Raw genomic sequence first — 12,730 nt, 5'->3', positions numbered from 1 at the left:
TGCACACTTGTCCCTGCGATTTATGAAAAAGCACCACTGTGAATATTTGTCTTTGCACCTTCTAAGGCTATAGAAAATGTATCCATTGTACCACTACTTTTCATCTGCTTACAGTGACTGTGACTTAAAAATGTTATTGCAATGCATGCAATGCTAATTCCAGTTCTGAAGTTGGAGTTCCTGCTATTCCTCTCACTGTCAGTGTAACGACAGCTTAAAAGCTTCATGTAAAAGTCTGGGCACAAAGATAATGACAGGAGGAACAAATATAGTCAGGCGTCTGAGAAAACAAAATAGTGCTCAGGCCTGTCTACATTACATAACTCAGGGAGGATGTTTTATAGAGTCACACACTCCACTAACAAGTACACCACAGAGGTACAACATTAAGAAAAATATTTTGTTGCTTAAACCCTGACACTGTGGAGCTGTGTTCAATGTGTGGAGGACACACATGAGAACCTTACTCTCAGGTGCTTTGTATGCACACCATCTACCCATATCCTCTCCTGGTGACTTGTGGGTGGTTCAAACTGTTTCTTCTCTAGAAAATCCAGGTAGCAGTTTTGCACATATATTTTGTATGTAACAGAATTTTGGTTTTTGGAAGTAATGTCGTACTGAGACAAAATTACAGCGGTTGGGTATCTCATAGCATAAAGCATACGAACAGCTTTAAATGTTAGAATTTTCCTACAGTTTTGGTGAAGACACATACACGGCAAATGCACATGAGCTTGGCGAGTTGTTTAGCTTTCACAGCACAGACTCACTACTGTTTGCTTTGTTTTCTAATGCTTGTACTTTCTCTAGGATTTTCTTGAGGGCTACTGCGACGGTCTGCCATGGCGTACGCTGTACCTTTGAAGTTGGGTCTGATCCGTGCATCATATCCTGATGTTTTCCCCATGAGTTTGTCCAGGAAGTCAGAAGGTGAAAGCTCTTGTCTGCTGGGGTGCTTTATCTCCTCCTTACAGGAGCTCAGTCTGACATTACCCAGGAGGAGAGGCAAAGACGGGAGCAACAAATACAAAGAGAAAGAGAAGAGAGAGGATATGAAAAACGGTAGTGAAGGAGTGCATTCATGTCTGAGAGGTAGCAGTGGGGGTTGTGGGCAAAGAAAAAAAATAAATGAAGCCAGCAAGTCAGTCATCAGCACAAAACACAGCAGTAGATGCGAAATGAGGGTGAAAAATGATAACTGAATGGCTTGCCTCAGCTGGCAACTAAAAGCTTATCTATTTCCCATCATGACTAAGACTTATTGAAGTTGTTAGACCCTAACTACTGAGAAGCAAAACAGAAGCAGAGGTAAACTTGTCCCTCCTCTGTGCCTCCCACTGCTTGCGGCTTAGCAGGGGTAAAGCTTGACAGATTGATGGCTCAATTGTAATGCTATGAATGTCACACTGGGGAGAGGAAGGAGTTGATACGAGCTCCAGTAAGGCTCGGGCAGCCACTGACAAGAATAACCAACAGCCTGGAGTGAAAGGAAAAAGAAGAAGGGTAACAAAGAGGGATATCTTAAGGAACACACAAAGAACAGGACACATTGGATTTGACTTCTGTTTGGCTCTGGCTGCAGCGCAGCATATTGCACCCCATGAATTTGATACAACTGTTAACAGTTCATGATTCTGTCAAGATCTAAAGCTACGTACAGATGGCAGGTTCAGTCCCTGGGAAGGCACAGTATTGCTGATACCCTGTGTTTTCCTGATTAAGTCTGGAACCAGTCTGATTTACCAATCTTATGCTCTTTGCTTTAGAGTCACAAAAACTGCATGGGCAGTTTATAGTTTACAGGGTGACTTTGGGGACAATATTTTTTAAACATGTGTGAAGCCGAGTTGGTCCTAAGATATGCATTATTTGCAATAGCACAGACTACAATTAGGAATTAGGAAACGCCAGTTTAGCGTTTACTGCATGCAAGAAGTCCAATTTGTGACTCAATTTATACACTTGTGCCATTACTTATTTTATATTACTCAACAGATTTTTTTAAAAATTGAAATTCCTTCGCAGACTGATATATTCATTTCCATATGGTGACATTTTGCCTCTGTAATTCTCAGTTCTGATGGACACCAACTGTACCTGAAAATAGCCTGCACGGTAATTACTACAGTCACTTCCTCTTATTCCTGTTGCAGTGTGTGTAGGGGTAAAAGAATGCATCACGTTTGTTTTGTTCTTTGAACTGCTTTAATTTTACATCCTCTCATTCGGTTTTAGATGATCAGAGTCATTAATGGGGCAAACATTCACTTCTGGTGCTTCTTTAATGGAAAAGCTTTTTGTCATCAGTCCACTTTGATTTAAATAAGGACGCTGATTTGAGCTAAACGTATAATCTAGCTCTGCCATCTATTACTGTGACAAGACAGACATGTTTATGTATCACTGTGTGTAGATTTAGTTACTGAAAGAAGAACTCCTTGTTGTTCCAAAACCTGTGACTATGGCTCCGATACTAAAGCGTATTGCCTACCAATTGGAAGGTCTGTGATCGATGCATCTATCGGAGTGTGACTTTGTGTGTGAATGTTAGAAAGTCCGAGTGCTTAAAAAGTGGACTTAACGGTTAAGCAGTGTTCACCATTTTTCCAAGCAAGCATCTTCAGCTTTATTTTTTAATGAATTCATTCAAATGTACTCAACTTGCTGTTGTTATTCAAAGACCAACACTTACAATTTGATTATCACTTCTGTGATAGTTTTACTAGCAAGCTTTGTATATATTTTTTAAACTTTTTAGACTGAATATTGTGTTGTGCTTGCCCACAGTACTTCTGGTACAGTGCAACTAATCTGACAGCTCATCTATACCTCTGTAACTCTAGTTTTACTGTTACTGTGCTCATTGATTTTACCAGTGTCTGTACCACAAGTAAAGCGAGCTTGTTGCCTTGCATACATAGTGAGGTTAGATGGATTCACTGACAACCAAAACAACATGCCCATGAACATACAAGCCTTATCACTGGAGCCCTTCTTTTGCTTTCATCATAGAGACGTGCACATATCAGTCTTTTGTGAAAGCTCGACTCTCACTGGTCCCATAACTCCCCTCACTCCACGCACTCCTTCCCCTCTAGTAACACTGATGTAACACGCGCACCTCTCTTATCTTTTTTCCCCTCTCACAAGCGCTTGGCTACAAACACAAACAGGTGCACAAGGGGATGGATGGATGGTCAGCCTCTTAATAATAATAATAATGGATTGGATTTATATAGCGCTTTTCAAGGCACCCAAAGCGCTTTACAGTGCCACTATTCATTCACTCTCGCATTCATACACTTACTTGCAGTAAGCCACTGATAACAACAAACAATCTGTCTTGGGTTGCGTCCCTTTCACAAACCAACACAGAACAATAAAGCATCCTGTTTGGCCTAAAGTGTGATTTTTCTCTCACAGGTGGTCACAAGAATTCAAAGACAAATGACTGTGACAGTAAACTCTTTAATCTTGACAGACAAAGAATAAGACCCTACAACAAGCATGTGTTGGCAGTGTGAATGCTTTTGATGTGGATGGCTCATGATCAAAGAAAAGATGCTGTTACATGACATTTTGGGAAATAAAAGATCATGGAGAGGTGAACTGCAGTCAAGACACTCAGTCTGCCCCACAACGCTGTCAGCCTAGCTCACAGGACAAGGTTCACCATTTCTATACTGTACTATGCATGCGTCAGTGCTCCGAGCCAACTATTAAGACAGAAACTTCTAGTGAAATACAGCCCCACTTTATAGAGCTGACTGAGAGTAATTTCTGCTTATGGTTGGGGAAATGGCAGTATGAGATTTCTCAGTTAATAAGGTGCTGGTAGTTTTACGATGTTTCCTGATGGTGATCAAACATAATGAAAATACAGTATGCAGAGAACACAAAGTTTAAGTGCATTTAAAGCACACAAGTAAAGAATATTTAAAGAGTAATAAGATAAATAAACTCTTGAGGTCAATGGACGAACTTCTTACCCGCTGCTATAGGAGGATGTGTGGGTTTGTTTTCCCTCGGGGACCAACATCACCTCTCTATCAACCCTCACGCATATCCAACTGGATTTCTTGCTATTGTTTATGGTGTCACAATAGGATCTTATATAACTGAGAGGGTGAAAGAAGAAACAGCCTAAGCCATTTACAAGCGTGTCAAAACAATTTTATCTTTAGGTTTCTGGCACAAATACAACTGTTTGAAAATTTACTCACTTGCATTCCGACTAATGAGTCCTGACAGATGTTTAAGATGTAGTGCTGGAGGTTTTGGGAAAGACTGAACTCCTTCCAAAAATTTACATCTTTATCAGGAAACTCTGTCTTAGTCAATTGCTTTTGGATGTGAAGTCTATCGAGGTTTATGTAGTGTACAGGAATCACTGTTAAGATGGAACAATATAATAATCTATTCACCATAAAACTACAAGAGAGGCTGCAAGTGGCTCATCAGAACCCTTAAAAACTAAATTATGTGGTTCTTTGTTTGAATGATTCAATTATTAAGATGCTCTTTGCTGACATTTAATTAGCCTGACCTTTTGCTTCCCCTGCATCCCTTTCATTTGAGGATCGGTGCCAGGCTGCTGTTGAGAATAACAAGTCATTCCTTCCATTATAAAGCAAGTTTTGGCTGTAACACTCTCGTTAGCAAGTGACTTTTTATTGAAAACAAAGCTAAAGTCAAAGCCAAAAGGTGATTGTATACACACATATTTAGATGCAGGGAAAATTTTGTTATAACAGTGTTGCCAGTAAGAAATGTTTCAATGTCTTTGAAGTGGTAATTTGCTTTATTGCTTTTATAAACACCCCCCCCCGACTTTACTGTTTGAATCTATCATAGGGTGGTTTTCAGTTTGAAAGGCCTCTCTGCATCTTCCTGAACTCACAAATTCACATCAGTGGGGCAGCTACAAGAGGAAAAAGCTGTTTTGGCAAACCTGCCAGGAGCGTCTTATCAGATCAACCATGTGTACCCAAAGTAAGTACAACTGGGGTGAAGAGCTAGCAAGCATTTGATTACCTTTCCACTCCACCAGGCTTTCAACCAAAATAAATTCATTGAATAAACAAATAAACCTTCAGGTTGCCGTTAATTTTGGTCAATGTAACAGAAGCATTATCCTGCTATCTTGTGTACACATGACCCTCAGTCCAGGAAAAAACAAACAAACATAAAAAGTCTACGGATAACAACGCAGGGGCCAGTGTTAGTCAGGGTTGCTTTGTTTTACAGTTCTTCCTCACACAAAACAGACGGATTTTGAGAAATGTTGTATGAATAGAGATTAATTTACTAGTTTTAAGTATATATTTTTAAAAAAAAATCCCAACAGAGAACAGTGCAAACTAATTAAGCTACAGCGAAACTGGCATCAGCTTCTCTTCGCTTACCAGAGCTGTATGGCCAATTCCTCACAACTTGCTCTGGTTTAGCTTCACCACTGTCATGTTGTGTTTTTGGAATATGATGATACTCGCCACCTAATTACTAATTAAAAATTGGTGAAAAAAAAAAAAACTTGAAAACTTATTTTAATCCAAATTATTATCTTTTTTTAAAAAAACAAACAAACAAACAAGCTATACAAGAAAACATTTTATATTAATTGATTTATTTCTATATAAGGAACCCCATTAGTTTCCACAATAGTGGTTGCTAAACAAATTTTTATGAGTGTTTAATTTGGTTTAGATACAACAGGACAATGCTGTTTGTTTAACGGCTTTGGATCAGAAATTGATCTTTTGTGTTATTGTATAAGCTTTTTAAATTTGAAGAGCTTATTGTGATAATCACACTCTTGCACTCTTAACATTTCAGCTCTCAGCATTAAAAGCACAATCATTGCTGCACTAGCTTTGAATGTTGGAACTGGATTTAATCCATAAGATGTTTATAAAGTGCAAATATAATTTATAGGAATCTGCTGCTGTTGCAGGTCAAGCAGGTCAAGCAAAAAGATTAGCTACATAACTTGACAAATGCTAGGCATTTATAGTGCGGTGTATCCTTTAGTTATAACGGACATCAGCACATCCAGTAAAATAAAAGAGGCTTGAGCTGTCGTTCTCTATATATTACATAGAGTTCAAATCTATAAGGACATAACTGGACTGGGTAGGGTGAGGGGGAAGGGAGGCTAGGTCAGCAAGAGACCAACAGCTGCAAAATTCACTGATTCCTCTTTTTCTCACGACGTATAGCCTCCATGCCTCAGGAGATATAGAAAGCTGCCCACTAATTTCAAGGACAGATAACGAAGCAGCTAATTATCACATAAAAATACTACTTTGAACATATTTGTTCAATTTTTATTTAACTTAATAACAATCAGTTTATATTTCATATAACAGATAAAAATTGCACCAAATCAGATGGGATGAGGGTCTTCCAATGGAGTTCAAACATATTTTGTTAATTACTTTTTCATTAGAAAGACGCAGAAAAGCACATCTTTTCACAGTATGGATGTTCACTGGTTTCCAACCAGGAAGCACTGGGGGATATCAAGGCCATTAGATGTTCATATAGTACATGGAAATGCTAAGTTTCTAGTCCCATTAGCATAATGGGAAACAGAAGAAAATTGCTTTCTCTGCCTGTTGCCACATTGCTCTAATTTCCTACTTGCCAACTTGTCCTTGACATTTACTTGAGCCTCATGTATTGATCTAATACCTCTTAGATAATTGACAGAACTTTCTATCAGGCCAACCAAACCACAGAAATCATTCAAGCTTGTGACAGGCATCTTATCAAAATGGTGTGCTTCATGGAAATACAATGACATGCCATTTTTTGTTTTTAATGGCCTGTGTAGCCCTTGTCTTTACACCACTGTATGAGATGGCCTATGGCTACTGCTGTTGCTTTTTGATCAATAGGCACATTGGGGAATGGGATTTGGATGCACATTTATCTTCAATGACATGACCACTGCCATCCTGTAACACCTTGAGTATGAAAACACAGGTACCGACAGAGCATCCTACAGCAGATGATTTGTCACTTAATCGGGCCATCACCGGGATCTCACACTTGTGTTTTAATGCAAGATGCCTTTAAGAAATAGGTTAAAAAAACAAAACACAGAAATCCAGCAAAGACTTGACTCAGGACCCGAGAGATGCATCTGGCTCTCCGGTGGATCCATCTACTGCTCATCAGAAATGGTCTCAATGGAAGGGTGGATGTCATCAAAGAGAGAAAGGGATAAAGTATGTTTAACTCCAAAAGGCCTGAACTACGAATTTGTGGAAATTTCACACTGTAATTTTTGGTTGAAATAATCTTCAGTGTGTATGGAGCGGGTCTGGACAAAAGAACAATACTAATCCATGTATTTTTACATTTTGATAATACAATGTACTCTATTATTTTACTGGATTAGAAAGTGATAAACACCAGTTTTAAATGCAACGACATATATATAGTGCATCAAGAGCAGACAGGGTCATTACCAATAAATACATGTTTACAGACTTGCTTTTGCCACAGTAATGACAAGGACACAATGAGCTGTGGTTTGATGACAGATTCACATTGCTACTTCAGTGAACTCTAACTAACAGCCAGGCTGTTCTCATACACCCTTTACTAATCTTCAGTTCTCTAATGTATTCTTGTCTAGTGACTTTAAATTTATAGCTGTGGGAAATATATTATCCTATTCTTCATGACATAATGCGTTTATCTGTGAGAATAACACTGCGTTAAATCTGAATCTACTCTCTCTCCAACTCCTAATTGCAACATCTGCTGTCAAAATGTCATGGCAGAATGAATTGTTCCTCCCACATACATTATCTAGCAAAAGTTTCTCTTTCTTTTTTGAGTAGATTTCAGAATATAGTCTTGCTATTAAAAACTTGGGAACCCAGAACATTTATATAAGGTACTCCATAAGGCATCTTTCAAATTTACCAAAGGCATTGAACTTGCTGATTGTGTACCTCCTGTTGGCTCTGGCCAAAGCCTAATCAACAAACTAAAGGTCTCCAACAGTAGAAGTTAAAATGGCAATTCCTGCGATCAACCAGGGACTGACTTGGCCCACCCAAGAGAGACGAATCTAACACAAAGCCTCCTCAGACCTACCCATCTTCCCAGATGTCTCTTCAAGCTACTTTGTATTCAGGCCACCTTCTTCACGTCTACAATCTGATATCAGCATGGATCGCCTCCTGTCAGTCTCTGTGAAACAGAGCTAGCAGGATTTCTGATACAAAGAAGGAACGATACCGACTGCAAAAGATTTGCCTTGATGTGTGCCTGGGGACTTGAAACATACCATGGCTTCATTTTCAGACTGCAACTGGATCAGAGTCATAAACATAATTTGCTACATGTTACATTGAAATTCATATTGTTATTATGAAACTTCTTATAGTTGAATGATTGTGTTCAAATGCAGGATAAAAGCCATGATCAAAGCACTGTGTTTATCTCCATCTTCACCATGTCTTACATTCAAGGCAACAAAATGCAATAATTAGCAAGTTGGGAAAGCATTTTTCTATGTAGCCAAATGGGCACGGTAATTGCATAACATAATGAAGGAATTTGAAGTGCGTCTCTTCACTGCTGGTGTCTGCATCACTGCAGCGACTCAACTCAGATCTCAACGCAACAGAGAAACCTCTCCAGTTCATTTCTTACAGAAGTAGACTACTGTCAAACTATGTAAGCTGAACACGTAATTACACGTTGTAGACTCTTCTGTTATGATAAATGTCTTCCATTTGCTCCCTGCACCTGTATGAATATGGAAAGCGCGCATTGATGCTTCTTTTTCCTGTTATCCTTATTTCCTTTTCCAGTTATGATCTTTTCTTTTATTAGCTATTTGCTAGCCACATCAAGATGATGATGTAATGGCGTTTCCCTCCCTACACTACATTGCGCACTAAAGCTTTTTCACAGTTCTGACTACTGTTTCATTATCATTTCATTATTATCTCTCAAAGGTCACTCTTTGTGGGGGGAAGTACAGTGCGGTGGCCCTCCTATTTTAACTTAGGAACTAGAGCGGTTATTGCAAAAAACAAGAAAGACATAAGAAAGCTAAGGGACAGTGTGTGAGTCAGTGTGCACTTGGCCTTGGTCATGGTCCACCTGCGCTTTTAAAGAAAAGCCTAAAAGCTGGTGGCTTTGCTGTCAATCTGTATAATAAAGTGAGGTTTTAGAAGGTAGAGCAGACTGTCATACAGAAAAATCTTCCCACAGAAACGCACACAAAGACAGTAACTGCACTCTGCATGACCCATATATTGGACAGGACACTGAAGAGAAAGGAAGTTGTAGGCATAGCCGCTGGCCTGTTTCGCTTGATCAAGCTGCTGGCTGGAAGCAACGTCATGACAAAGACACCGTGGAACTGGGTCTACCAGGGATTTTCTGAATCACACTCGTATAGAGAGCAGCCTTGCAATGCTTTGTGATATCAGTTTGTCGTTTTACCTGTGCTGATAATGTATAATTTCACATCGATGAAAGAAAAGTTAGTTTTTAGTCTTTTTACCAACTTTTTTAGCCTGGAATATTTAAGCAGCCCATAATTATTTTTGCCCATTAAAGTGTAAAATTGATTATAACAGTCTGCAAAGATTAGCTATACAATGAGATATCCCCCCCAAGATAATATTTATTTCATGAAACACTATTTTCTGGTAATCTTATATATTTTTTGCAAACATAACTCCTTTTCTCTCACATCAACACCTAGGGTGTTCCCTGCCTCTGGTGCTATAAAAGCTGGTATAGTCTCCAGCCCTCCCACAGCAATAGCTGAGACTTTGACTGCAGGCTACAATTTTCATGTTGCAATTTTTAAAATCACTGATTATGCCTCAGTAAACATGAGATGGTACAAAGCCAAGGGTAGATAGAAAAGTCCTCGTGTCTTCTTTCTCACAGATTTGTAAAACCCTCAAGAGAGGCAAAGTCTGGCTCTGTGAGATTTCCTCAGAGGCTCGAGTCCAAGAGACAACTCAGGCACTGCTCCATTTGCTTTGTGCACTTTTTCCGGTGATGTCTTATTCACAAGAGCCTCTTGGGGTGCTGGACAAGCATTGCATGTCTAGCAGCTTTTTCCAAAGAACAAAGGCATATGGCTATGGTAATCCTTCAGCCTGTTAAAGAAAAACACGTTCAGACAGACTATGAACTAATCCTGTTTGACATACACTGTTGTGCTTTTTTATGTCTTCCTATCAGGTGGATTTAATTATTCCACTGTGTGAGAGAGAAGCAAACAACAAAGGTAAGAAAAAGGTAAGAAAAGTGAAAGCCTTTTGATGTTAATTAACAGCCTTTATGTGACGCATCTTCTCATACACAGGGAACCACACCATGTAGCACACTATTTGAGGAGACAATGTTGCTTTTAGGGACATTAAAAAAATGAATAAAACTGGAAGGAATCTCAGTGGTCAGGAGGCAAGGTGAGAACGAATCTGTTCAGCTCACATGATGTCTGCTCAGTATGATAGAGAGATGTGTCTCCAGCACCGTTATGGATGGTTCGCAAGCTCAGAGGTGAGTGTGTGGACTGAGATAACCATGAACAAAGCACGGTCCTGCATAACTAAAAAGAGTGTGTGTCACCAGGTAAAAAAAGAAAATCATGGCAAAAGCACATCTTTTGAGCATAAAGCCAGTCATCTAAGCAGTGCCCTCCAAGAGAACCATACAAACATAATCAAAAACTATTCTCCTTAACATTGTGATGTTAAAAGTAATTTTTTACAGAATCTCACTGGGAAGTTGTATGCCGTTATGATCACCAAGGCTTTTGAAATATTAGCTGGCTTACCTTGAAATGACAGTTTGAACATCACTAACAGAGAGATGATGAAAATCATAAAGACCAACTTTCAAAAGTGACTTTAAAGATGGCAACATGGGCTATGAAAATAAGGCATAGTCAATCTGCGTAAACAAATTTCAAGAAGCTGATCTCAGAAATGTTGGTAGTAAAACACATTTTAACTATAGGAAACGTCTAAACTTACCCATCCACCCTTCCTCGCTTCCACTTATCCAATTCATGATCAAGGGCTTAAAAATTAATATTTAAATGTAATTTAACTAATTCAAGCAATGAATATTATAGTTGTCCCATTTCAATGTTAGACATGGGACATCTATGGACCCACTAACATGATTGCAGCAAACAAACTTAAATGTCTCTCCTTTCTGGGGAAGACAAATGTCCCCCAGGCAATCGATTGAATCAACAAAATGAGGAAGAATTAGAGGCTCAGGCTGGGATCTAATGGACTCAAAGACTGTCTATACTTTTTTGACAGTCTTAAATGTGATATGCTGGTAATATTTTGTAACACTAGACATTTCTTTGATTTAGAGATTAAACAAGGGTTTCTGCTTTACTGCTTTCACGTAACGAGGTTAGCAAAGAAAGGCAAAATAACCATGCACGAGTCAATTCGGAGGCCACTGAATTTGATGCACCATCAACACCACTGTTGCGCCCTAAATTTGTGCATCCATTTGAAATATACTGCACACAAAATGTCAAAGGCTAAAACTGTGTTTTTAAACGCTCTCGCTTTAGATTTAAGCTAAATGTCTCCCACAGATTTCAGCTGACATGCAATTCAGGGCCTCTTTAAGTAGGGGACATGTCTCAAATTCAGGTAGGCCAGGTGACTTTCTGTAGGACGCATGCTGCCGAACTGCAAGAACTGGGTTTCACATCATTTTTGGAGAAATAAGCAGTTACTGAAAAAGACATGGTATAAATTGCAGCATGAATTGCTCGTATCTATTCTTTTGTTTGCTTTGAATCTATAAAGACAGACCTTTTCCCCTCTGATTAAATAAGTGCAATAATAATTACAATAAATAAATAAGATTCTAAAGACCTAGAAGATAATCTAAACTTTTCCATTCTTTACTTTTACTGTAGACCTCAGACAACAATTACTTTGAGAAAACAGATTCTTTTAAATTCATTCTTTCCAAGGAGCAACCATGAAACAGCGCGCCAACATAACACAGAATATCCTTGGGATTAACACAAACACCTTCCAAAAGCTCACACTGTTGTGCTCTCCTCAGCAAAGATTTCTTTTTTAAACTTAAGCACTCTGTGATACCATTACAGTTTAATACTCTACTCCTCCTGTCAAGGACAACTAGTCATCTCATCAGTGTGTGTGGAGAGAAAAAAAAGTCCGCTAGCAAGGCAGATTTGTGGAGGTATATGAACAATGTTGCTTTACCCTTGAAGCAGCTTTCTACTCTGTTGAAGAGAGTCACATGAAGGCCACGTAGGGTAAATGGGCCACTTACATCACAAAGTGTCACATAATGGACACATACAGTAAGTCCAACCATCAATATGGAGCTATTTAACTGATGGTTGAAGACCCTATTGGATCGGTTACAGCAAAGGCAGAAAACCTACTGAGATCAAAGCATCTCAGGAAGCTTTTTCCTCACCAGATGAAACCGTCATTTCTTGTAATTTGATTCTTACCATGTGAGAGCAAAAGTAAGCCTTAACACACAGTAATTCTTTGAGTGTATAGGAGAATTATATAGGGCCCTTATATAGGACTTTGCAAGTGAACTTCCCTTATTTAATGCTGCTGAAGAGGAGAGACTCCCTTACCCTGGGTTATCTGACAAATACAGCTTTAATCTTTCTCAACCACCTTTACCACCTGACAGATTCTCCTTTACTGAT

General features: G+C 39.0%; 1 protein-coding gene across 1 annotated transcript in view; it reads right to left on the bottom strand.

The window, feature by feature from the left end:
* glra4a (glycine receptor, alpha 4a) overlaps nucleotides 1-12,730 on the bottom strand; it is a 49,276-nt gene that overhangs the window by 21,567 nt on the left and 14,979 nt on the right. The window contains exon 2 of the mRNA XM_085433576.1: nucleotides 862-986. Within this exon, the coding sequence (XP_085289702.1) occupies nucleotides 862-986 (125 nt within the window). The remainder of the gene's footprint in view (nucleotides 1-861; nucleotides 987-12,730) is intronic.

The sequence above is a fragment of the Copadichromis virginalis genome, linkage group LG2 (genome assembly GCF_057382275.1).
Source record: "Copadichromis virginalis isolate Kocher_CV1m ecotype Utaka linkage group LG2, C_Virginalis_male_GT1.1, whole genome shotgun sequence".
Lineage (NCBI taxonomy): Eukaryota > Metazoa > Chordata > Actinopteri > Cichliformes > Cichlidae > Copadichromis > Copadichromis virginalis.
Note: the sequence above shows the minus strand (reverse complement) of the source record. Positions and strands in the feature narration are given on the sequence as shown.